Source organism: Mesocricetus auratus, unplaced genomic scaffold (assembly GCF_017639785.1).
Source record: "Mesocricetus auratus isolate SY011 unplaced genomic scaffold, BCM_Maur_2.0 Super-Scaffold_100010, whole genome shotgun sequence".
Classification (NCBI taxonomy): Eukaryota; Metazoa; Chordata; class Mammalia; order Rodentia; family Cricetidae; genus Mesocricetus; species Mesocricetus auratus.
The window spans coordinates 24,772,935-24,799,878 of record NW_024429194.1 but is presented as its reverse complement, the minus strand read 5'-3'; the positions used below and the strand labels follow the sequence as shown (position 1 = coordinate 24,799,878).

The 26,944-nt window shown below is 36.1% G+C and overlaps 1 protein-coding gene across 12 annotated transcripts in view; it reads right to left on the bottom strand.

Moving 5' to 3' along the window:
• Trip12 (thyroid hormone receptor interactor 12) overlaps nucleotides 1–26,944 on the bottom strand; it is a 108,018-nt gene that overhangs the window by 38,265 nt on the left and 42,809 nt on the right. For all 12 annotated transcript variants that reach the window (XM_040753171.1, XM_040753169.1, XM_040753174.1 and 9 more), the window contains 11 exons: nucleotides 18,747–18,852; nucleotides 17,196–17,332; nucleotides 13,193–13,276; nucleotides 12,236–12,331; nucleotides 7,416–7,564; nucleotides 5,601–5,636; nucleotides 5,424–5,519; nucleotides 4,252–4,344; nucleotides 3,717–3,878; nucleotides 2,195–2,263; nucleotides 1,943–2,108 (listed from right to left, as the gene is read on the bottom strand). In XM_040753171.1, the coding sequence (XP_040609105.1) occupies nucleotides 1,943–2,108; nucleotides 2,195–2,263; nucleotides 3,717–3,878; nucleotides 4,252–4,344; nucleotides 5,424–5,519; nucleotides 5,601–5,636; nucleotides 7,416–7,564; nucleotides 12,236–12,331; nucleotides 13,193–13,276; nucleotides 17,196–17,332; nucleotides 18,747–18,852 (1,194 nt within the window). The remainder of the gene's footprint in view (nucleotides 1–1,942; nucleotides 2,109–2,194; nucleotides 2,264–3,716; nucleotides 3,879–4,251; nucleotides 4,345–5,423; nucleotides 5,520–5,600; nucleotides 5,637–7,415; nucleotides 7,565–12,235; nucleotides 12,332–13,192; nucleotides 13,277–17,195; nucleotides 17,333–18,746; nucleotides 18,853–26,944) is intronic.

Sequence of the window (26,944 nt, the reverse complement as noted above, 5' to 3'; positions counted from 1 at the left end):
ATAGCACCATATTTAGAATCTTTTGCTACTATGAGATGCACAGTTTTTTTTATTCAGATAACCTCATATACATACCACCTTCCTTTCAAGTATACTGGAAGCATGTAGCCTATAAGGTAAGCATTTTGAGCTCACATTTCCTGGATTACCTGATGCTTACATGTTACCTGAACACAAACATCATTAAAATATTCTCCATATTAACTTTCCACTCCCAGAAGACATCAGTCTCTAACACGATAATCACTTCGATTGAGAGTGAAAATTTGCTCTCTAACAACTAAAACCTAAAGACAAAGCTGTGTCTGTTAATTGCAGGGTGTTTCTATAAAACTGTATGTAAAAATGCACAAATCCACAGTTAGTACTTGTTTTGCCATCTTGAAAAGGTACAGTTTTGCTAACTTTATCGAGTAATATGAACTACTGTGTAGTGTTTTACAAGAATACTGTAATGAGTAGGAGGATGGAATTTAGAGGCATACAGGAGTACAGGAGGCTTTAAGCTTCATTCTGCAGCACCACAGAAAGTAGTGACCTTTTTGTATAGTTCTTATTTTATAAAGATATCACATAAGGTGATCAGGAAAGTAATTAAGATATGCCCCACCCCATTCCCCAAAGGTAAAAATGCCTGCTGTGTTTTAGCACTGTAGAATGTGGCTTCCATACGATTTACAGAAATTTTCCTAGAGTATGCAAAAGAGATATAAACTTAAACATTAAAGGCAAAATATCTAGTGTGTTCTTATCTAGTGTGTACAAAGAAAAGCACTCACTTCCTAAGCTGGTGGAAACTTTGGGCTAACTAAGCTTCAACGAAGTCCTAGAGATTTCAGAGTAAGAAAAGTGACAAATGACAAAACTACTTGAGGAGGAGTTAAACATTTCTTAATTTCACTAAAACAGAGAGCACTGTGCCCACCACAGGGGGAACAATCTGTCCAACTATTCACCTCAATCACACTGTCTTTTGGCCATGGTCTATGCTGATACATTAGTTCACAATGAAAAGAAAAACTAGGTTTCTCCAAAGCAAAATATTATACAATCTGAAACAGTGGGCCAAAAGCTATGTTTTCAGTAAAAGGCAAAACTCTCAAGATCGTACCTCAAAATTTCAAAATTCTAACTATGAAATTATTAATCATGATTATAGATGTTCCAACAATTATCAACTCTTTAAGAATTAAAATACAGATGTTTTCTGAAACCATATGACCTTCTGATATTAACTTATGAGATAAGACCTAAAAAAGAGGGGTCAATGACAATCTGTCACTGGCTAAGAAACACAGAATTAGTAAAATCAGTTAAAATTGAGATACTGATCAGTAGAAAAAAGGTTCAGTTTTCTAAGAAAAGAAAGCAGTATGCACTCAGATAATTCATTAGCAAAGTCAACATGGGTTAAGAGAATTTAGTTATTTTAAGAGTTAGTTAAAAGTAATATAGAGCCTAGAAAACTAAGAACAGATCATCAATAACTACTGTGGCATAGAAATTAACAATGTTGAATCATAAGTCCCAGAAACATCAAAGATGAGTTTTAAGAATATATAACGCTAAAAGCACATGATCAAGCCAGGTGTGCCAGCATATTATTTTTAATCTCAGCACCAGAGAAGCAGGTGAATCTCCTTAAGTTTAAGGCCAGTTTGGTCTACTTAGCCAGAGCTATACATAGAAAGATCCTGGCTCAAAAAAAAAAAAAAAAAAAAAAAAAAAGCATAAAAGATGTTTAGCACTAGTGGATATCAAATACCCAGAATTCATCTATATCAGGTAAGCCTCTACCACTGAGTTATATTTCTACCCCATCACTACTCTTCAATATCCAATGGTATTTATGATTTCTTTTACTTTTGTGACTTAGGTTGACTTGTTAGTGACAAAAGAGCCACTTTTCTGGCTTAAAATACAGTAATAAAACAGCACTTACTTTGTTTCATAAGTTGAACAGCTAACGTTGGGCAGTTGGAACACATCAGAGAAAACATGCGAACCACCATTATAAACATCCCAGAACTCAAAATTGGTGGAGTCACTACCAACAGTTGTTGAACATTTGTAAGCAGATCTTTGGAAGCAACCTGCTGCAGTAAATTCTTCATGAACACAAGAAGAGAAATGATTATGCTGTAATTTAGCAATTCTACAATTTAAAAAATATTCCACCAAAGATGATACTCACTTCCTCATGTTGAAAGTTGTCCACTAGACGTGCAAAACAAAGGCAAGTGCTTTCTACTGACTTTTTGTCCTATTTTTCAAAGGAAAATTAAGTTATCAATATGAAATGTTAGTACCACCAGTCTCTTTGTCCCAAATATAGATAACCTCATTATTAGATGTGAGTTTTGAAAAGAAAACCCCAGACCAAGTGTAGTGGTAATATTTAAAAAAAAAAAAAAAGGTATTTGCAAAAATTTGCACAGAGACTTCAAGATTCACAAATTAAGATCCAATCCCCTAAGCACTAAGGAATGAAGTTACTGATAATTAATGGCTACATCACTACAGAAACAATCCAAAACATGCTATTGCTATAAAAATAAAGACCGCTGGGAAAAACGAACATTGTGTTTTCTTCATTAATGGAGCAACTAGGTTTCCTGCTGTAAAATAGAAATCAAGTTATAAAAGCCCACATATTTGCTGTTACTAGATTCCCTAGAAAGAAAGCTAGAAGGTAGTAACAAACTAATTTAGATTTTCTGATTCTTAGTTCTCATTTATGAAGTAAGGATGTTAAGTGGTACTGATGTTACAGAACATACTTTATCTTAGTTTCAATTATGCTTTTAAGAATAAACAAATTAAACCAGCCATAGTAGTAGCCACCTTAATCACAACATTTGAGAACAAAAGCCAGATGATCTCTTTGAGTTCTAAACTAGCAAGGATTACATAGTAAGATCGTATCACAAAATAAATGAGCAAGTAAGGAAAAGCTGTCTAGGCATGTAAGATGTAGGCTTGAAAGGCTTTAAATTCACATCTAGCCTGTACTGTAAGTTGTCTCTTTCCCCCCAAAGATAAGAAAAATATTTAATGCCTCTACTCTATCATTATAGACGTGTAAGGGACAAATGTGAGCCCATCATCTTACATAATCTCTTAAGCATATTCCATACATCTAATTTTCAAAGTTTAACATAATGTATAAAGGCAAATTTAAAGAAGACTCCTGATAAAGTGTCTCCAGTAACAACAGCATTGGTAAAATATGGGTTCAAGAAAACCCATTTCCTCTTTGACCTCCAGATGTAGCAACTCCATCTCCTCCAGCTGGCATGAATCCTGCTGTTCAAATTATCTCTGATGTCTTACTTTTTTTACATACCTACTCTGTTCTCTAAACCCAACAAGTAGGAATCTATACTTTTCATTTCTATTTCAGAACAACCCATCTCTCTCTCTTCCAGTCTTAACCCACCTTTCCAATGCCTTTTAGAGGGATCTTTCTAAAAGCAAATTCTGATCTCACAAAGGGAAATCTCAATTGTTACAATAAAAGTCATCAGTTATTATCAATCTAAAAATACTGAATAGATAGACGTCATATTGTTGGGTTAAATCTGCCAAAAATCTTACTTAAAAAAAATAACCTAATTAATATGTGACTGGATAATACACTTGAAAAGAAACATGGACCTGAATACTTTGATTTATAAACATCCAACAAAACAGTAAAAAACAAATTCATATTTTACCTGATGAGTTAGCCTTTGGGTAAGCAATGGTAGGGAATCTGCCACAAAATGAAACTCATCTGGTGTGATACTCTGGCAGCAATTGGCTGCAATTGCTAGTGCATTTCTTTGGGCATTTATGCTGAAGAACTCTAGATACAGCAAGCAGTCAGCCAAACCACCCTACAATACAAATAACTGTTAAATTGAAGGGAAAATATCCTTTACCAAAAGTAACTATTAAATGTCTGTCACATCACTTCAGGGGAATATGTGTATCTTACAATGCTACAATGAAGGCACTTGTACAATGTAGTTCTGAGATACAACAGCAAAAGAAATAAATAGTCCTGCCTCACCCTCCTTGGTGATCAGAGTGGAGATTGGGTGGGGGTACTGGTAAACCTGGTGGGGAGGGTGGGGGAGGTGGGGAGGGAGAGGGAGCTGGGATTGACATGTGAAACAAAATTGTTTCTAAGCTAAATTAAAAAAATAAAATAAAAACTTAATTTTTTAATGTCGAAAAAAAAAATAGTCCTTCAGTAACAACACTTACCGCCTGTAAAATGGCTTTACTATGTCGCCGAGACAACATCTCCAAGGCAGTTAAAGCCTGCTCTGCCACATCAATACACTGAATAACTTGCAGCTAGGAATATTAAAGTAGGTACCAAAGGTTATTATTTATTCTTTCAACAGTACTTTATCTACATGAACACTGTACTTCCTTTATTTGCAGCCACCTACACTACCTTCAACATAAAAACAAACTAGGAAATAATTCATCCTTGTGTAATAACTATAAAGCACAGCTGACAGTTTTCTCCCGACAACTTACTCAGTTTAAGGACACTGAAAAATATATTACCACAGGGCAGAACTTCCTATTTAAAACAAATGAGTTGATACATGTAACAATTTTTTTAAACCAGGTTTAATTAAAATTTAGAGTTAATTATATTTTATCAGGTGATCTAAGTTTTATCATGCAGCTAAAAAAGAGATAATATACACCAAAAGCACAACCTACTAACCACTGACTATATGAAAAATTTCCTTTTTCTACTAGTCAATTTTGTGAAAATGAGAAAGATCCTTTGTTTCAAACTTCTCAGCCAGCTATCAAATGAGATATAAATAGCCATCAACCCTACTGTTCTGTTGTTCTCTTCAACTCCCACGTGTACCAATTGTGATGTGTGTTTATGCTCTCATACACACGTGCTCTAGAACACATGTAAAAGTCAATGGACAACTTTCAGGAGTCAGTTTTCACCTTCCACTATGTTCAAGAAGGTCTCAACTGTCTCATGTCTCACCAATCCTCTGTCTTACAGGTACTGAGATTACAGATACATGTGAATGTCCCTTGCCTTTTCTGTGTGTTCCAGCAGTAATAAAAATTCGGGTCATAGGTTTACCCTGCAAACACTATTACTACGGCATTTCAGCAGCTCCCAATGTGTTATTTTTAATGAAATGCTTTATCCTGTTCTGTAATGTTACTGTGTTAAATGCTATCATTAAAAAAAAAATCACAAAATTGGGCTTATTCTGTAAAAGATTTATTAAGTTTCAACTTTAAACTACTGTTCTATTGTACATAAGTTTTTTTAGAATATTGATTGAAAACACATACATCAATTACATCATAGAAATGAATTCAAGAATTCAAAACTTGACACCTCCCTGTGCACTTATGAATAAGCTGTGCAAAAGCAGGACTACCTTTTCTAAGAAGACAGGGATAGCATCTACTACAACAGCAGATGATCGAGGGAGCGCTTCCATCATATATGTTAAGGCTCGGCAAGCATGATTCATCTAGAAAACAAGATGGGTTTTTATTCAATAAATACTCAAGTTAAAATTTAGATTGCCCTTAAAAATACATGATGTACTTACAATGTCAAAATTATGTTCCATCTGCAGTAATGTTATCTGTTAAAAACATAACAAAGTATTAGGAACATACTTGAAATATTTCTTGCATTTCACTGAGATAGAATTTTTGTTCCTTGCACCACAAAAAAATAACAGCAAGACATAACTTCAGAATTATTATACTTAAGATGCCATTCATTACATACTACAGCTCAGGATTGGCAATGCTACTATAATAAGGCACCAGTTTAAAATCATCTTTTCTGTTGCTTACAAAACCGTTTTAGTAGTTCTGATATCCAAGAGAAGCCCATTTAACATGTCAGAGGATTTATCAACTGACATATCAGAACCAGCAATGACTGGTATTTGCTAGATATTAACACAGACTGAAGACCACATTTTACATTCTGTGCACATCTGAAAGAAATGAATACCGTTATAACCATATGTTAATCATACAGAAAAATGTGATTTGAAAACAGGAATAAACATATTAGAGACTACAATTAATAAATTACATATCAATGTAATTATTTTACAAATAATTAAAATCTAAAATCAGAATTTATAGTATTTTCTCATTTGAAAATGACTTCACAGAAATTGCAGCAATTTTTGTCAAAGGGAGGAGTGCAAAACTGGAAATTTTTAAATGAACTATGTATTTCAGGTATCAAGTACCCTTCAATTAAATGGTGATAATAAAAGACATATAAAATCCAATTATTACATGACTTCTCGGGTAAATAAATGTGTATAGCAATGCCTTGAAAAAAAAAAGCCCAAAACTAAAACATTTATGCACATTCACTTAAAAAATACATTAAAGAGCTTTCTTTCATGCTTAACACAAAAACACTAAGTTTCCTAATTGAAAGATGGAATCAATCAATCAACTGTAACACATTCCTTTAGACCAAAAGGGGCTACTTGTAAATGTCACCTGTTGCTATGATAAAATACCTTAAAAAAAGTAACTTAGAGGAGAAAGGGTATTTCAATTAACAAGTACTAGATAGAGTTCATCATTTCAAATAATCAAGGCAAGCAGCTAATCACATCAACAGTGAAAAACAGAATTTTATAGTCCAGGATGCCTGGTGAAACCAATAGCTATGTATTCCCATACAAGTTAATGTAATCAAGACAATACCCCCAAGACATGAGCACAGGCCAAGATGATCAAAGATTCCCTCATGGATATTCTTCCTAAGTGATTTTAGATTATGTCAAGCTGAGGGCGGCAGGTTCGACTAGCAGAAAGCCAATAAATTGCTTTATAGTTGCCAAAACCATACCATTCAAATGGACAGAATGTGCTAAGAAATGGCTGAGGCCCTTTATGCTTGTCAGACCTTTACTCAGAACTCCTGAAATATCAGCTTTCCATAGTTTGAGAAGGTGATCAAATGAGACAATCTGATGCACTATTCATAATTTTTGTCAATTCCTTGGATATGTAAGGTGATATAGTATTTATTTAATTTTTAGTAATAAAATATGTTATAAACCTAATAATTATATAAACATAATGGTTTACTGCCTGGCTTGACTATTCTTCCCATGCACACAAACACAAAGCAAGCCAACTTATTACTGCCCCAATGATTAGAAAATTGAACAATAAAATCTAACAAATTTTACACTGTGAAGAAATAAAGCATTACTGATGGGTTGAATACCTTTAAACCATTTAAGTAATGTAAAGGGAGTCACTTCAACAAAAAAATTGGTGCAAAAATATTTACAAAGTCAAGCTAGGTACACAGCTCATTAAGAGAGAATATTTATTAGCACAGCATGCACATAGATAGGCTAAGAATGCCAGCTTACCAAAGCTGGAACAACACTCTTCACAGGAAACCCTCCAAGTGTCTCCTCATTTCCCATGACCAATAGCTGACACATTTCAATGACTGCCTGAAGCTGTTGACTCTCATCACTTGCTTGTAGTCCTTGAAGAAGCTGTTGGGCCTTAGAACCTTCAAGGGAAAGGTAAGGCATTAGTTTTGAACACTGACTGACAGCTGGAGACATAGGTCGGCAGCTAAGAGTACTATTACTCTTCCAGAGACTCCAATTCTATTTCTGGCAGCAATGTGAGGCAGCTCAAGGCCATAAATAAGCACAACTCCAGGGAATTGAAACACCTCTTCTGGCCTCCTCGGCTATTCACTCCTGCCTGGCTTGACTATTCATTCAGAAACATGTGAGAACACCCACAAACACATGAAAAAAATGTTAATCTTTTTAAAAATCAAACTAAGAAAACCTTTGTCCAACCATGTAGAAATAAAAAAATACAGAAAACTTTAAAGAAATGCCCACTAATGGAAACAGATATAAAGGCAAAAAGAAAAAAAGAAAGCAAACTCAAGTCTATGCCACTTTAACACTCAAGAGAGAGCTAACGGTATCTGCTTAGCCTTAATATGACCTCAATTACTTGGTTTATGCCTTCTTAACTGAAACAAGTTAATTTTTTAGCAGCAAAACTCAAATTACCAAAAAAAAAAGACCTAGCTTTGCCTTACCTACACTTTCACAAAAATGAATGTAGTGAGTATAATTTTAGTTCAATAAAAATTTCTTAATAATAGTATCCAGGTGTCAAAGAAATGTTATATTTCTTTAAATGTACACACCACAATAAAAAAGAACAGAAAAAAAGAAAACAAAATTAAGACAGGCAGAATAATACAATTGAAGACATGAAGTATTTTATATAGAAACAGATAAACAACCTTTGTAGTATGAATTACATTAGCAGGTACTAGCTACTGGATTGGCTTTTTTTTTTGTATGCAAAGTTCTGCCTGCATGCCAGAAGAGGGCACCAGATCTCATTACAGATGATTGTGAGCCACCATGTGGTTGCTGGGAATTGAACTCAGAACTTCTGGAAGAACAGCCAGTGAGTGCTCTTAACCGCTGAGCCATCTCTCCAGTCCAGATTGATTCTTTTTTTAAGCCTCAATTCCATCATGCAAATTCATTTACACAGTGAATAAAGCACTCAAAATTAAACCAATGCTAGAGGTAAAAGCTCAGTGCTACAGTGCTTCCCTACTATTTATGATACTAAGGATTCAATCCCAAGCATGGTAAGCAAATGAAGAAAAAGCATGCTTTGTCTCTTCATGGATGCTTTCCTATTCAAATTATTATTTGTATACTGGGCTTTTAAACTCAGTTATCATTAAGTTTTAAAATACATAAAACTGGATACAGAAACACCTGAAAATAACTTCCAACCTACATGAAATTTACATCAGAACCAGTTTATCATACTTAATGCTCAGTGATCTTTCTGGTGGCATAACCCTCAAAAAGACAAGTAACCTTCAGAAGACTTGCTTTCTCTATTGCATAATTGCTGCTTACTACTTTGCAATAATTAAAAGTTCATCTGAAAAAATTCATCATGAAAACATGTACAGCAGGAATATCATTTGTGTTTAATACATTAAGTTAAATAAAAAGTAATGAAAAGTATTGTTAGTAGTTCCTAAGTTCACTTAAAAAAGGATGAAAAGCTGTACACTAAATCTATCTTAACACAATCACTTAAACGTAGAACTGGCAAATATGCCATGCAATGGATGTCTCATAAAACTAAACCTGGCAATCCTAAGTATAATCTTATCAGTGAGATTGCAGTTATCTAAAGTCTGTGTGTTCCTAAAGAGAACTTCAGCCAAAAACAATGGCCAAACTAGTAAGTACTCTGATGCATGAAGAAATCTTATTACTAGTTCAGTAGATTTTGGGTGTAGGATCATTTTATACTGAAACAATTAAGTTAGGGGTACAATGGTAGACCATGTGACCAGCATAGATGATGTCATGCATGCAAACAATACTAGAAAACAAATAAGAATAAAAACAGCAGCAGCCATTATCACCCAGAGCACTGTTTCATACGTAGACTAAAAGAACTTATTATCAAAACTTGGTGCAGATTAAAAGAGAGAGAAGTCCTTAATGTCTGGCAATTAATACATTATATAGTACGGTATATACAAAATAAAAATACCCTTTTCCAAAAACAAAAACTTATTGAGAACTGTATCACTATGTATCTGGCAAGTCAAATGTCATGTTTAGTAACAACAGGACAAATTACCCCCTATGCAGAAATCAAGTATATAGGAGGAAAAGTTCCCCATTTTGTCACAAAGATTAAAAACACTAATTTAAGAGTAAAGGCCAATTCTGTTAATGTTTGATGTTACAAAAAGGCATCATAAAGCATAACTGGAATTATTGAACTCAGCAGCATTGATAAAAAGTATTCCATACTGCTTTGGACCTTTCTTGTTAAGCTATCTGCTATTTGAAGTATCACTTCAAACATCAACTGAGGTGGAAAGGGAAAGTTGCAGTACTGTAATTAGTAGCCACACCCTTATCTTTGCAGGCAAGGATTTCAGGAACCTCCCACTTAGCCTCAGACCAACATTCAACTAAACACTGGAGACCAGGAATTGGCAGGCCAACATTTCCTATTAAGAGCCAGACAATAATTATTTTAGGCTTTACAAACCATATAATCTCCACAGTAGCTATCCAAATCTGACTCTAGTATTATAGTTCAAAAGTAAACACAAAACAGTACAAAACTAATGAACATGGTTCTATTAAACCTTTATGGGTAATAAAATTTGAAACTCACTTAATTTTCAACTTTTAAAAATGTAAAAGACATTCTTAGTTCTCAGGCTAGAGCAGGAGGGGCCAGTGAGATGGCACATCTTATGAAGGAGTGAGAAAACTGGCTCTTGACAGTTGTCTTCTGACCCCCACACATATAGTCCCATACAAACATTAAAAAGAAAGCAAAATGAAAATAAGCAGAGGCAGAATGGGCCCTGGGCGCGCGCGAGCGCGCACACACACGTGCACACACACACAGATTAGAAAGTAGCCTTAAAAAACCCACAATCAAATGGTACAATGTAAACATGAATGAAAATCACTATCTGGAGTAAGTGCAAATTCAATATTTAGAACGTGTTCCCAGTCAGCCAACCAACCAGCCAGCAATGCATGCACACACACATACCCCAAAACAAACAAGCAAAAAAAAAAAAAAAAAAAAAAAGAAAGAAAGAAAGAAAGAAAGAAAGAGAAAAAAGAAAAAAAAACCTCCCTTTGTAACTTAAGAGGATGTTAAAACCATTTTAGGCAAGCAACAGGGGAAATATTTCCCTATACTAACTATCCTACATAACCAAACAAAGGAGAAAGTCATCTTTTTACGTATTTTCATTAAATTATTTCTCAGTAATTTGATTTAAAGTGCTACCATCTAGTAATTGTCACTGCCTTGAAACCTGACTTTTCAGTTTGTCAGGAATTTAAGTTTCTACTCGGCAGAGTATGTTTAAGAAGACAATGTACAGCATTCAGTTCTCTCTTTTTATTATGTGCCAAGAATCAAACTCAGGTCATTAGGTACCTCTGAACGTGTCACTGGCACTATAATCCTTAGCATAAAAACATAGTACCATTTGAGTAATCATTTTTCATTGGGGGGTGAGTGGTAGATAGCTGTCAAATCCAGGTGAGGTCTATAGACATGAGGAGATTAGCCATGGTCCTAGTGGTTATGAAGCCCTCTTGAGAATATGAAGGCACTGCAGGCAATCAAAACACTCAGACATATAAAATCACAAATCTGAAATATCGACCAAGAACACCAACATACTATTTTAATGCTAGATACTACAGAGAAATAGACATGACAGCAGTAACCCAATTGTGTAGTTGTGTTAACAAATCATATAATTAAAGGTTTTAATTATGTAATACCTGGAATTTAGTTCAAACACAAGCAAAAATGTGTTAAGAATAAGGCGAAGGACTGGAGAGCTATCATTGATCTTTTAGAGTTCAAGTTCAGTTCTCAGCATCCACACCAGGCAGCCCACAACTGCCTATTAACACCAGCTCTAGAGAATCCATCTCTTTTTGTTGAACTCTGAGGGCCCCTACACACATATGCATACACATGCACAAGGACAAGCAAATGGATACATAGTATACACACCACAAATTAATCTTAAAATTAAATATATACAGGGTCAGAGATGGTTTGGTAGTTAACAGCACTGACTTGTATTCCAGAGGACCCAGATTCAATTCCCAACACCCTAATAGTGGCTCACAATCATCTGTAATGTAACTCTAGGTCCAGAATATCTGATGTCCTCTTCTGATCTCATTCACACACATGCAAAAAATTCAAATAATAAAAATGAATAAGATGTGCAGTTAGATTTGGGTTATAATTAATCTGATAGAGTCTGGTGAGAAGTAATACTGCTGAGAAATAGTTCCTATCAGGTTCCTGTTAACACTGTCTTACAAGATAAATTTTCTAATGCCAGAAAAGATTCAGATAAAAAAAACAAATTGAGACTATGTAATCAGAATATGTATTCTATCTATGAATCTTTTCTACAGTTAAAAATTTTTATTTTTTTCTATAAAAATCTGATTTTCATGAATACAATTGAGCAGTCAAAAATAGAAATACATACAGAAAGAAATCTAAACGATGCTAAATTATACACCAACAATTAACCAAAAGAATAACACTTATTAGTCAGAGACTTCAAGAGAGGAAATATTTCAAAGTATTCACTTACTAGCTCCACTTCCAATTGTTCTATGGAAAAGTTGTGACATCCGAGGACCAAGAGGACCAAACAGGTGAGGAGGAAGACCTCTGGCCTCTAACAGGGCTAAAGAAAACAGAAGGGCAAGGGAGTCATTGAGTTGATTTAAAACAACTGATTTTACCTAAAAATGTCAAGGAACTGATTTGTCTCACACAACTGAGTTAATTCAATGTCACTTTCCACTCTGAATTTTTAAAAGAAACTACATTAAATCTCTAAGACCTCAGTCATACTCAAATTTAGTTACTACAAATCAAAACATCCCATGCCATCTTCAAATATGCTAAAGTTTTGGGGAGAATTTAAAACACATCCTGATCAAAACTATAAGAAAACCATTACATAACTTTTTTAAGGTAAGCCATACATTAAGAGCCTTTGCCTCATTTTCCCATTAACATTACATCCCAGAGAGATTTTGGTAAAACTGTCCAAAAACAAGAAAATCATGACACTATTTTTACCAGTTAACAAAGAAGAGCTGTGTTTGTGTCACCATGAGGGAAATTTTAAATACTTGTTATATCTCTCAGGAATTGTAAAGCAATGTGAAACTGACACATAATGTCTCATGTAAGTCTTATGTTGGAAATATATCAAAAATCCATCATTTGAGATGTAAGTAAAAACCCATCTATTCACACATGAAGCAAACATAAGATTGTGTTTTAAAGAATCACAACATTTTTAAAAAATGACTAGAGTTTACAAAAGATCAGGGGGCCAGGGGAAAACCCACCCTAGTAGAATTATTTATATTTTTAAGATATAAGAGAATAACAGTAAAAATCAAGATGCAGGCAGGTCATCTCTGAACCCAAAGCATCATGTTTTTTGTCCTAGAGATGCAGGAATACCTAGAATTGCTATATATGCAGCCTGTGGTAATCATTAGCACAGTGCAAACTCAATAGCTGTCTTTACCTTGTAATCGTCCCATCTCAGAATCATCCGATTCACTCTCCCCAGAAGTGGTCATGCCAACAGCTCCTGCAACAGAACTAGAGGCTTGGGGAAAGGGGAAGGTAAGGATTAGGAGGAGCATTTAATCTTGTATATCTGGCTTATGATAAAGAAAAACCAAAGTTTGCAGACTATAATAAATTAATTGTGGCTTCCTACACACTCAGCCATTCTACACTCCCTTTCATAAAATTTAGGAGAAAAAGGAAAGCTCAGCTATTTTGTATAAACATAAGCATAAGCTTTCAACCTTCAAGCTCTTGAAACAGCTTTCTCCTGGATTCCGCTGCCATCCATCAGTCAAATCGGGCTCTAATGATATTTCAGAAATGTAAATAATCGTTTATCTGTTTTCTCTAATTGCAATGAAATGAACTTTTGAAATGAAATACTGAAAACATATAATACAGCTAACACATGAGTGTAAAGAATTGCTATGAAGTATGAAAAAGAGGGACGCTAAGATGCCAAAAATTAAAGCAGAATGAAGTAGAAGGATTCAACTACAGAAAACATATGAACCAAATCAAAAACAAAACTAGAAAGTTAACAGCAGCAAATATGATGAATCTGACCAAAGGAAAAATGCTATTCTTAGAGGAACTAGTTGCCTGCTAAATCACTAAGTGCATGCTGAGACCTACACAGCTTCAAAAACAGGATTGATCTAATAGGGCTATATCATTAACAATACCATCAGCCTGCTTACTGGATGAAAGATTGAAGGCAAGAAAAACAGAGGTTTATGACTGACATAAATTGATAGTTCTTTCTGAAGCAGGACATGGTAGCACGCTCATCACAAGTACAGGGGACAGGCAGACAGATGGAAGGACGGATGGACTGTGTGACTGCGCGTGCGCGCACACGAGACACACATACACACACACTCACTCCATAAAACACTTTAAAAGATGCCAATGTGATAGTCATCAACCAATTTCACATTTTTAATATTCTTTTAACTTCATCAGATTCTTTAATTCTGAAAAATATCAGAACAAAAGCTAACAGTCCAGTCCAGTCCATTAGTTATTTGTTAATATAAGTGATGAGAACAGAGCTGTATGAATTTTTTTATGTGCTGTCTTGCTGTTGCTTTCCTATTACAATCCCAATGTTAACAATTTCACAGTTAAGGATAATGCCTTTAAGATTAACACAGATGATAAAAAGACTAAGCAAACTGCACTATATAAAGCTACTATGAGGAATCATTAAAATGCTTAATGCTGAATTGTCAATGTTTCCCGCATAAAAGGGAAGCTTTCTGACTTCAAGTGCTCATAGCCACATAGCAATCAGGTTAGAACTCAGAGAGCCAGGCTTTATTCCTATACTCTAAACTACACTTCTTAAACACACTCCTCAGCCAGAATTTTTCAGTTACAGTCATTGTACCAAGTCCTATAAACAGTAATATTTTAGGTACTAATTAAGACCAAGTCTGTTCTCGTGGCTTTTTTATGTATGTGGAAAGCAAACAAAATTAAACATAAAATGTCCAAGATCTATAATCATTAAAAGATGTCTATATTTCTAATAAATTTCATAATAAAAACATCAAATTACACTTCTGCAAAGATATTAACCAAGAAACAAAACTTTTGAAACATATTTAAGAGGCCTGTTTAGTGACAGAGGACTTGCCTGCCAGGCATTTGTTCAATTCTCAGTAAGGGTAATAGACCAAAAGGATGTTATGATTCTGTTATAGTGGAACTCTAATAAAGAAATGCTACGCTCCTCAAACAATAGGTACTTTTGTTTTTCAAAAGTGTAAATTGCCAAATAGGACTAGTGTTAGGGGAAAGGGGAAGAGGAAAGGAAAAGGGAAAGGAAAGGAACTGGGTGTTGGGTGTGGTAGCTTACACCTTTAGTCCCATCACACTTAGAAAACAAGGAGGGCTTTGTGAGTTGAAAGCCAAAGTGACTACCAAGGCCAGTCAGAGTTACACAGCAAGAACATGTCTTTGATGTTTATAAGATTGTTTATCTTTATTTTTATATACTTTTAACTTCAAAACAAAATAAAACCAAAAGTACAACGATATATAACACCCAACCCCACTACTTAGTGAAGGAGGAAGATTTCCTGCCTTTAGACATCAAGGACAGAAGAGAGGAAAGTAACAACTACACATGAGGATACATATAGATGCTTTCTAGGATATGACCCATTTCTTGAAGTTATGGGAAGTCTACCAACTACAGAACCACTGTGCAAGAGACCGACATCAAAAAGTAGTTGAAATCACCACAAATGTGTCCTCTGTGCTAAATTTTGGTTTGTATTTTACACATCGAGAAAATGAAGTACATTTTCCCACAGCATTTTACTGCAAACCAGTAATCTCTGCTATCCATAAAAGATCCACCCCAAAGCTTACTAAACTCAATGCTCCTCTAACAGTCAACACTTGTGTCCATTTTTCATCAAAAAGGAGGGAGGGGCTCTATCACACGGATATCAAATATGAATGACAATAAAACACACAACATTCCCTTGGAGATAATGTATCAAGGACCAAATTCAACTGCCTTTCTCCTTTCTAACCTTGAAATGTATCCATATGAATTAAACTCTTCTAAACCCTAGGGAGAGAAAATAGCTGTACTGTGCACTTGGTTTCTAAGACCTGGACTGAAGTGTCATACATCTTAGCTTAGAACTCTGGGAAGGTTAACCAATGTGTGCCTCAGTTTTCCCTTATTTATAAAATGGCAGTAACAGAACTCACACCTCAGCAGGTTGTTTTGAATAGTCAATGGGAATATGTGGGAAATGTTTAAAGCCACATCTGCAGAGTGAAAAGGTGTTGCAGTTATAATTACTGTAACAGTAAACTCTAACAATATATTCAGAAATTTCATTTCTGCCACTCATTTGAGAATTGACCGCATCCATATTCTGACTCAAAACAAATAATGAAAAACCAGGAAGTGATATTCAATATAGGGAAGGAGGGGCTATCATCAACAGCCTGAATGAGGCTGCAAATGAAATAGCTTTTATTTTCCTAATATTTACCAATATTTACTATTAAGAAAAAATATTCAAAGAAAAATAAAAGATTTTTAAGACTTAATTCCCAATAGAAGAGATGCTACAAATCTACTGTCTTTTAATTTTTCATAAAAATTGGGAGACACTAATGACTACAGTAACCATAGGTAACCAGATCATTCCAGCAAACTGTATTTTATGATCAGCCACAGGCATAAGAGAAAACTACTGTATATTCTAATATTAAATCACACTACATGAAAGAGCTTTGTTCAAAAGTTCGTATATGCTTTGCTGCTAAATTTGATGTAGCATAATCATAGAAATACATACATGTTCAAAATGAAGAATTACAGTGTTTTTCTGTTTTGAAAGAGCAATTTCACACTAGATCTTAAAATTTACTTGCTATAATTCTGGTAATGGCAACAGACACTTAGACTAAAAGAAAGAAAAAAATGCTTTTTTGGGGAGGGATATCCAAAAATTACCAGGAAAAAATTTTTGAAGTCCATAAAAATCTAAATATTATTAAAGTAGCTTCAGAACAAAAAAAAATGTTTAGGGCTAACAAAATACTAAGATTCATATGCTTACAAGGCAATTTAAAAGTACATCCTTATATTTTTATTATGAATTTGAATTCACTAAACAATTGTGTCAACTCATATATATCGTTCAATATAAAAAAAACCTTAAAAGAAAAATTTACACCTTCCTATAATACCCTCTGAATCTAATTAGTAAATGTATAAACTGGATGATAATTTAAATTATAACAATGATCCCATTAATCAAAAAAATCCAATTTACAATAAAAACGAAATAGGAAAAAAAAGTATTTCATGGTAACATGTATGGTAATTCTTTTCCCTCCTTTTTTTTTATCTTACTTGGGAACAAGAAAATAAATCTCTAAGAAAAGAAGTGTATTAGAGCTAAGAAGTGTCAGTCTACCTGCAGCTCCTTGGGGAGCTTCATCTGTCCGGGCAGCTGAGGAATTCACTGTCTCCTGATTGCTTTCAGGGTCTGCCATTTTCTCTTGCCGCCGGGCCTCAGCTGCTCCTCTCTTGCCCAGGCCAGAGCCTCGCCGACTGCAAGAGAGAAATGTCATTGCAGTCAGCATCACCAAGGCACGAGGAACAATGTAAAGACAACATAAAGCTCAAATTCACACAGCACAAAGCCAGTTTCTTCTCCCTTTTAAATAAAAAGTGTTATAGAAAATCACTAAGACTTTGTTTATCTGAAAATCTTCCAAGTTACAGCTCACACACACACAGTACAAGCTTTTGTGTTACTGGGCGCTGTTGTCATCTTTACAGACAGACATGATTTCTAAACACTTCCAAATAAATGGAAAAGTGGATCCTCCTGGAGGAAAAAAAAACTACACATCTAAAATACAAACTCACTTCCAAACATAGACAATATAAAGGCTTAAGAGTGACAGCAGCAACAGTAGAATCAAAAAGGACAGAGACATCATGCCATATTGTCATACTACGTAAATCACCTAAAATCAAATATCTTAACAATGCAAAAATGAAATGTTTATTATTTATAAACACCACAGGTGACTTTGAGGAGGCCTATAACAAGGACATAGGGATAGAATAGGACATTGTAGGAAATAATCACATCCTTTTCAAAGAGCAAATTAATTTTAATGCTAATGACCTACTTCTATTTAATAAACAGTAGGCAAATTGTACAGAAGGGTAATCCAATGTTATAAATACTACAAAGCAGTTCCTTGACCTATCTTAGGAAATAATAAAATCTAAGGCTAAAATGTTTGGACTGTCTGGTAACACAAAGAGAATCTGACTTCCCATACAGCAAACTTAGACTATAATCCTTTGGTAAGACTGAAAGGGGAAGGTGTACTGCAGAGTTGGCTCCATATTTAAGAGAACATAACTCTTCTAGATGATCAGAGATTAATTCTGAGCTAGCAGAAACTACATGAGGACACTCACAAATTGCTTATCACTCCTATTACTCCAGCTCCAGAGGAGCCGTCAGCTTTGGTCCCCTAAAAGCACCCCCACTTATCAATAAATGTACACATGATTTTAGAAAATTTTTCCGATATTTTTTTAAAGGTTGAAAACTTGGCTCAAAGCTCTGTAGAACCCAGAATTATTTTCTCACAAGTCCTCAAAGGTATCACTAAGAAACCTCAAATGCATTCAGTTATACTAATTCTAAGTAATTTAAAAGCAATATGAAGAAAATATGTGTGGAGACCAGGGAACTGAAGTCTTTTGTTCTCAGGCTATGAAAAATTCTTATTTTATCTGGGTGTGGTGGCATACATCTTTAAACTCAGCACCCAGGAGATAGAGGCACACAGATATTAGGAGAAAAAGGGAGGGGGACAAGGCAAAGAGGAGAAGGAAAAAGTATTTTAGTAATTTTAAGATATGCAGAAAGATTTCGATCAAAGGTAAAACACTTGAGCAAAAGAAGGGAGATGAAAACAAACTCAAAAATATTAATTACCTGGTACTAGCACAGGAGCCCGTGGTCTTTTGGCGTGTGCTCCTCCTCAAACTGGGGAGCTCAGCAGGTGGGGACTCACTGCGCTTCTTGGTAGACTTTCTTAAACCTACAAAGGAAAAAAGAAAAGTTGAATTTTCTAAGCTATCATGAATTAAGTGTCCAGGAACCCATGCTTTTTTAAAGCCTACCAACTCTTTCTGTGATCTTTTAGGATCAGTCCAATCACTCAACCCAAACCTCACAGTAGCAGTCCTGTCTTTCCCAGGTCCACAACCCTCCAGTTTCTGAGATTTCCCTGGTACTCTGTACTTCAAGAATTCAATCTCGCTGGGCACTAGTGGCACATATCTTTAGTCCCAGCATTTGGAAGGCAGAGGCAGAGGCAGGAGAATCAAAGCCAGCCTAGTCTACAGAGGTAGTTCCAGGACAGTAAGGGGTGTTACACAGGGGGGAAAAAATCTCATTAATGTTATGCTCACTACCCCTTGATCATTTTAACTACTTTACATAAGGCTAATCAAAAAGAACACAGAGAGTTCAAGACAGTATTTCATTTATGCCATGAGCATGAAGCTAAAGAAAGACTAGTGGGATGACTAATTTTTAGAACAGAATTAGGAAGAACAGCACAACTTAAAATTATTCTGAAAGCCACCTAATGACCTTTATAGTGATAGTTGGTACTAGAGTTTTAAATAACTAAGTTTTTTAAAATTATTTTTAAATGAAGAAGTCATGACAGCACCTACCCACCCACCCCCTCTTTTCACGATAAACAATGGTACAATGTATGATAGTATGCTGGGTGGTAGGCTCTATTTAACCAAAGAACTTCAATAGTGAAAAGACTCCAAAGTCAATAGTTCTCTGAATACTACTTGACCAACCATGTTAAAAGAATAAGTTTTTCCAGGGAACAATTACATATTTTCTATTAAGTTTTGGATATAGATATACAAGTAAGTATGTATGTAAACACACACTCACACACACACACACAGAGTTGTTTTTCGAGACAGTTTCTCTGTATTGCTTTGGAACCTGCCCTGAAACTAGCTGTGTGGATAAACCTGGCCTTGAACTCACTCACTCACACTCTCTCTCCTCCTCTCCTCTTCCTCCTCTCTCTCTCTCCCTCTCTCTCTCTCTCTCTCTCACACACACACACAGTCTTGAACCCTCCCCCAACTAAAAATAAAAGGAAATCTGACACATACATTGACAAAGGTGGTTAAGAATGAAAGCTACGATCACAACTCAGTTTTCCAAGTGAAAAGCAAACATTAGGCACTGCAGTCCAAAAGGTAGAAAATTGAGATAACCACCAATTAGAACTGAGGCTAACAGACACTAAAAACTCAGGAACTGACAGTGCCAAGAACCTCTGGGGCAATTGGGGGTTAAAACCAAACATGATGATAAGTTTATGAAGCTACCCAATTTCCAGATCCAGATTACAGATTTCCTATATATTACCAATTGTGAAGCTGAGCAACTTTCTAGACCCAGAAAACACAGGATTGTTGTATTTTACACCATGTAAATTACAGACATCTTATTAAAGCATCCAGTTACAAATAAATATGTCATATTCCCACACCACATCCCAGACTCTTCTCAGTTCAAGCTCCTAAATTTGGCACACCTTCTCTTTCAGACAGGAGTTCCAAATCTTCCCAATGGAATTTTACCAGCCTAAGAAAAGTAAGCTAAAAATAGTAACAGATGAAGTTTCATTACAGAATAAACAGTCCAACCAATCATTAGGCAGTAAATCTCAGTCAAACCTAACTCATGTACGCACAACTTAAGAATTAGATGTTTGCTCTTATCTTACACTTGACTTTGAGGACACAATTGCAACTACCAGACATTTAAGAAAAGTTCCTAGTTTCAAACAAAACCTATCCAAAACACTAGCATGGAAAACTACTACTGTAAACAAGAAACAAAAGTCAGTAACTCAAATAGAAGATTCCACATAGGAAAAAAAATGAATCCTAACACAATGTCTTGAAAATAAGATAGTAAACACGTGGGCTTGAGTGCAAAAAAGGAAAAAAAAATTCAATAAATTGGAAGATGAAACTGAGGAAAGCTACCAGAACGGAATGAAAGACAAAACCAAAGATAAAAAAGGTCACGGATTATTGCCAGGCAGTAGTGGCGCACGCCTTTAATCCCAGCACTCGGGAGGCAGAGGCAGATGGATCTCTGTGAGTTTGAGGCCGGGCTCAACCGACAGCCTCCAAAACAATACAGAGAAACCCTGTCTCGTAAAAAAAAAGTCACGGATTAAGGGTGTGTGAACCAAACTGATGGAATCAAAGGGCATGAGCTTCCTTCTCTTCACTTTTGTTTAGGCCAGGGTGGCCTTGAACTCAGAGAGATATATCTGCCTATTTCCTGAGTCCTAGGATTAAAGGTTTGTTTATATCACCATTGCCTGACTTCTATGGTTTGTGCCTAGATTTGCATTCTGAATCCTCGGGAAAGATCTAATAAATCATAAATATCACCACACTAAGCAAAAGTCTAATTTCTAAATTCCTCATTTCTGCTCAATTCATTTTAGTTTCCTCTGTGTTAGATGCAAAGCACCATGTAGTAAACTGATAAGAGTTCTCAAAATGTAAAATTGCTTTCTCAGAATTCTCCATCTGCTTGATTCTTCTAAAATTCCAAAAATGGCCACAAGCTGCATCAATTCACTAACAGAACATGAAATTCAGGATGGAAATAAACTGGTAATACTATGTTAGCAACAATATTCACATTGTGTTCACTTTAAATAACTGAGAATAAATGAGAACTAAGGTCACATCAAATGAAAAATGGCGTTTAAATTTTTCTGTAAGTTACTTAGCTTGATGACCAACTATTCCTTCTATTAACTTGGCATTATCAATTACTCATTTTGAAATTACTTTAAAAATCACATTACATTAATAAGAAGGTAGTCAGCAAAATACTTTGTGATAGCTAATACTGTCAACTTGACGAGATTGTGATTAACTACAAAATGGCCAGAAGAGAGAAACAGGCAGGGCTGCCAGGCAAAGAGAATTAAAAGGAGAAATCTAGGCTCCAGAAGAGAGAGAGGACTCCAGGGGCCAGCCACCCAATTAACTTAAATTATCCCACTATATTTTGCTTCTTGCTTTCCTTCTTACTACAAATCAATCAAAATGTCCCTTACCACAAATCTCTTGTCAATCAAATCTTAGAATGAGCCCTTTACCCATTCTGACTGCATGTTCAAGCTGAAAGAAAACATCTATAAAGAAATAATCTACACAATATGAAGCATCTATCTTAGCTCATAAAGTGGTCGTTATGCTTTTACCCTACCGAGATTTCACAACATGAACTCAAATTAGACCTGTTAATTAAAAAAAAATAAATTTGATGCATACAAAAACCATGAAGGCATCCAGAAGAAGCCTCAGTGGGTAAAGAAACTTATGCTCAAACCTAAAGAAAACTGGCTACACAAAGCCATCCTCTGACCTCCACACACATGCCTTGGACACAGACATACAAACAAAATGATACTTAAGAAAATTAAAAGGAAAAGGCACACGTGTAGGGAGGTGGGGGGTAGGGATGGGGATGGGGGTGGCTAGAGGGTTCGGATAATGGTAGAATACTTGCCCAGCATATACAAGGTCCTAAGTCCAATACCAAACAAACCAGAAATATAAAATACCACTAAATATTTGACTAGGATTCTGAATATACAACCAGCCGTATTGTCTGTTTTAACTTTATAAAATTCATTCTACATTTATGAACTTTCATAAGAATATTATCTTAGAAATATGATTACAGGGAATTTTGGCTCTAACTATAACTGAATGTTTTGTTATTCACAAAACTGGCATGAGTAACAGAAACTCACATCTGAATGTTCTCAGTGTAGAAACAGACTTGCACTATGGCCACAGCACTATTCTGTGTTTGCTGCTGAAGTTATTCGCTTTCAGTTGTACCCATAGACACATGATAGTGATTACTTATTCATTTTTTCTTCAAGTGATGGGGGAAAGTCCTTCTGTGTATATGTTGATGGATAAAGCACTGTTGGCCAATAGGGACGCAAGATAGGTGGGACTACGAATCTAGGAAGATTCTGAGAAATGTAGTGAAGAGAGTCATTGCCATGTTATCCCAGGAGGAGAGAACGCAAGTCTGGTGTTCTCAGTAAGATAAGACCTTATAAAAATATATTTTAGTAATTATGGGTTAATAACTAAGTCAGAGCTAACAGCCAACAGTTTCATAATCAATATAGTGTTCTGTGTGTTATTTGGGGGCTAAGCAGCAGCAGTACCCAGGCTGCTCAAGGAAAGAGTACACGTTACATTGATCTCTATTACGGACTTTCTCCCCCAAAACATTAGTATTTCAGAGCTCTTTCTCTCACTCTGCCCATTGCTGTATTTCACTTCAAGGCCAATTCTAGAATGTCCTGGGTTTGAATCTTAGCACTATGACTTCTTTGTTTTATGACTTTAGACAGAAATCAGACCAATGACTCCATGTTCTACCTGTGAGCTGAGAATAATACTTGCCATACGAAGGTGATGGACAAATGAGATGATCAATGACTGTTAAGCACAAGTACAGTAAATGTTGGTTAATGTTTTGTTTTGGAACTGGTTTTCACTTATTTAAAAACAAAACAAAACAAAGCAAAGCAAACAAAAACAGCAGGGCAATGTGGAGTAAGCCTTTAATTCCAGCACTGAGGAGTCAAAGACAGATGAGTTTCTGTGAGTTCAAGTCCAGCCTGGTCCACAAAGATAGTTCCAGGACAGCCAGGCTACATAGAGAAAATGTCTCTCTCCAAAGGGGGAGGGAAAAAAAGGAATTTCAGTAACACTGTCATCAAATTTTGCAGCTGCCTTTAATGCCCACACTGGGGATGGAGATGGGGAAGGAGGGTGTGAGGAGAAGCAGAGACAGTTTGAAGGCCAGAATGATCTACAGAGCAAGTTCCAGGACAGCCAGGATTGTTACAGTAAGAAACCTTGTCTTACCCTTCCCCCGCCCCCCACCACAAAAAAGGAAAGAAATTAGTACAAGGATAGTAGCAGTGAGACTGGGAAAGCAATGCACTGACCACATACAACAGACTGAGAAAGTGACATTGTATAATACAGAGCCTAAGAACACTCTATCAAATTTCTGATCATGTAATCAAGTTTAACAGAATAGCTGGTTTGTTCATTTCCCAAAAAACTGATAGAACTCTTGGTGTTTTAATGATAGTTCTTGGAAAATCCTTTTAAAGAGTGTGGACTATCTTCCTATATACAATAGTCAAGAAGTCCCATGAAACTCCCAAACAATACAGACAGCTACAGACTTAGCTGATAAAACCTTATTGCTCAAGTTGCCATATACCTAGTTGAGAGGATACAGAAAACTCCAGCTGGCACTTAGGCTTGAAAATTTCTCTTTACCGCCTAGCCCTCATAGTGCTAGTGTTTGTTCAAGACTGTTGAGCAAGCTGTCATTCAGCAGTGGATCTTATGTCAGGATGAGCCAAGTGACACAATGACACAAAAATGGCAAGTCTGTAAAAAAGGCAACTGGTTTCTGACCAGATTTGATGATCACTCCAACTGCTGCTGGATTTTTGTTCCAGTCAGGTCCTTCTGCCACTTTAGCCCCAAATAAACACACAAAGACTAATAATATTGTAATTATAAAACTGTTGGCCAATGGCTAGGGCTTCTGGTTGGCTAGCTCTGTCTTAACCCATTTCTATTAATCTATGTATTTCCACATGGTCTTGGCTAGCCAGAGAATGTCGGGACTTACTACTCCTTTGACAGCTACATGGCATCTCCTCGAGACACCTCTCTGCCTCTCCCCCAGTCTCCTAGCTCCGCCTATCTTCCTGCCAAACAGTGTTTTATTCATCAACCAATAAGAGAAACATACATACAGAAGGACATCCCCCATGACTCCAAAGGAGAGAATTCACATTTGTTACTGTAAATCCATGGTGTTACTAGTTGTGGGGGGTTGTATAAGCTCTAGTGGGAGTTACTGTTTTTTGTTTGTTTTTACTAAATAGACATTGTGCGCTTATCATATTCCCTTCTAAATAGCTATGCTTATGCTCATAAATTAGTGCTGCTTTTTGGTGAGAGAAGCATCTTTGCACTGATCAGTGGTAACTGCACAGACTTGATATGATCAAAGTATTAAGAAGGAAAGAGTGTTAAATGCTTTAAAGGGCCCTACAAAGGGCAACAAACACTGCAGAGGGTGAAGGAAAGTAATACTTTGGGGCAGGAGAGATGGCTCATGCCTCCCTAATAAACACAAGAGTTTAATCCCTAGAATCCAAAGTAGAAGCAGAAGGCAAGAACTGACTCCCTAACTCTGGGCCTCCACATATGTGCCATGATAGGCATACCATTTCCTCTCCCCTATTCTCATTTTCTCTTACACACACACACACACACACACACACACACACACACACACACACACACACACACCAAAATGGCATAAGGGACCAAGAGATGATTCAACAAGTAAAAGGTAAAGACAGACAGTGCTATCCAGCCTGGAACCCAAGTTTGATCCCTGAAACTGACAGGGAAGAAGGAAAACTGATTCCCTCAAGTTGTCCTCTTGACTTCAGTATACACAAAGGGGTACCTGTGTACCACCACCAACACACACACACACACACGAATGTACTTTTATTAAAATTTTTTTTTCAGAAATGTCGGATGGGGGAAGAGTTTGGAATGCTACCTCCTTGATATGACATGTTGCTGTAATCTTGGACACACAGCAAATGTGTTCATAGGATCTGCTCAACTAGGCTCATCAACAATCTGTCCTGGAAAGGAAAAGGATCATAGATCCCACTCCTCCCAAAAGAATTGTGCACATTTAAAGAAACTGATGATGAAATGGCAGTAGCTGTTCTTCCACACACCCCTGATTTAACTCCTAGTACCCAAATGGCTGCTTACAACTGTAGCTCCAGTTCCAGGGGATCTGACACCCTCTGTCTATGAGGTAACCAGGCATGCAAACAGACATAACTGCAGGCAAAACACCCATAAAACAATTTAAATGTTATGCTGTATATCTGGAATTTCTGCACTTGAGAGGCTAGGGATCAAGAGGCAGAGGCAGAGGCAGGCAGATCTCTGTGAATTCAAGGCCAGCATAATCTACAGAGTGAGTTCCACGACAGTCAGGACTATTTGACAGAGAAACCCTGTCTCAAAAAACCAAAAGAAAAAAAGAAAAAGGAGTAAGAACTAAATCAGATGAATAACATGAGTGAAGTATTGAGAAGAGGAAAGGAAGAGTATGAGTCTTTGGCACTGTGATAATGAAAACAGAAGCCAATTCACTGGCTATGAAAACTACACAGCCATCTAACAAATACACCCATAAAAAGTCATACACTATTACTTCACCTCAAGTGAGAAGGAGAGTCAAGAGTTGACATCAATATTTCCAATTATTAAAAAAAAAACAAAAACAAAAAATAAAACAAAACACCTGGGCCAGGCAGTGGTGGCACATGCCTTTAATCCCAGCACTCAGGAGGCAGAAGCAGTCAGATCTTTGTGAGTTCAAGTCCAGCCTGGTCTACATACACAGTCTGTCTCAAAAAACAGAACACAAAACAAAAAAACATGGGCAGGATGGTCTTTCATTTCCTTTTGACTTCAAGCTACTAAACTTTCAAATTTCTATGTATTACCTATACAATTTTAAATGACACCTTTCTAATAATCATATGACATTTATTCACAAACAAAAAATTTATGGTTAAGCATGTAAAGAGCTTACTCACTACCAAACTTAAAGACACTAGAATCCAAAATAGGAGAGAACCAAGTTACCCTCTGGCCCACAAGCACCATCGCACATAGTTGTGTGTGCATAACTGTAAATTTGGAGCTAAACAGAGCTAACACCTGATTCAGGGTTAGCTGAAGTTACTGAATAAAAACGTTAGTGAGATGGCTAGTCAGATGGCTCAGCAAGTAAAGGTGCTTGCCATTGGGTGTGAGGACCTGAATTCCATCTCCTGGACCCATAAAGTGGAAGAAGAGAAATAATGTTTTCTGACTTCAACATATGTACCATGACATATGTGTACCCACAAACACACAGGAAACAAAAACAAATGTAATTTTGAAAAAAAT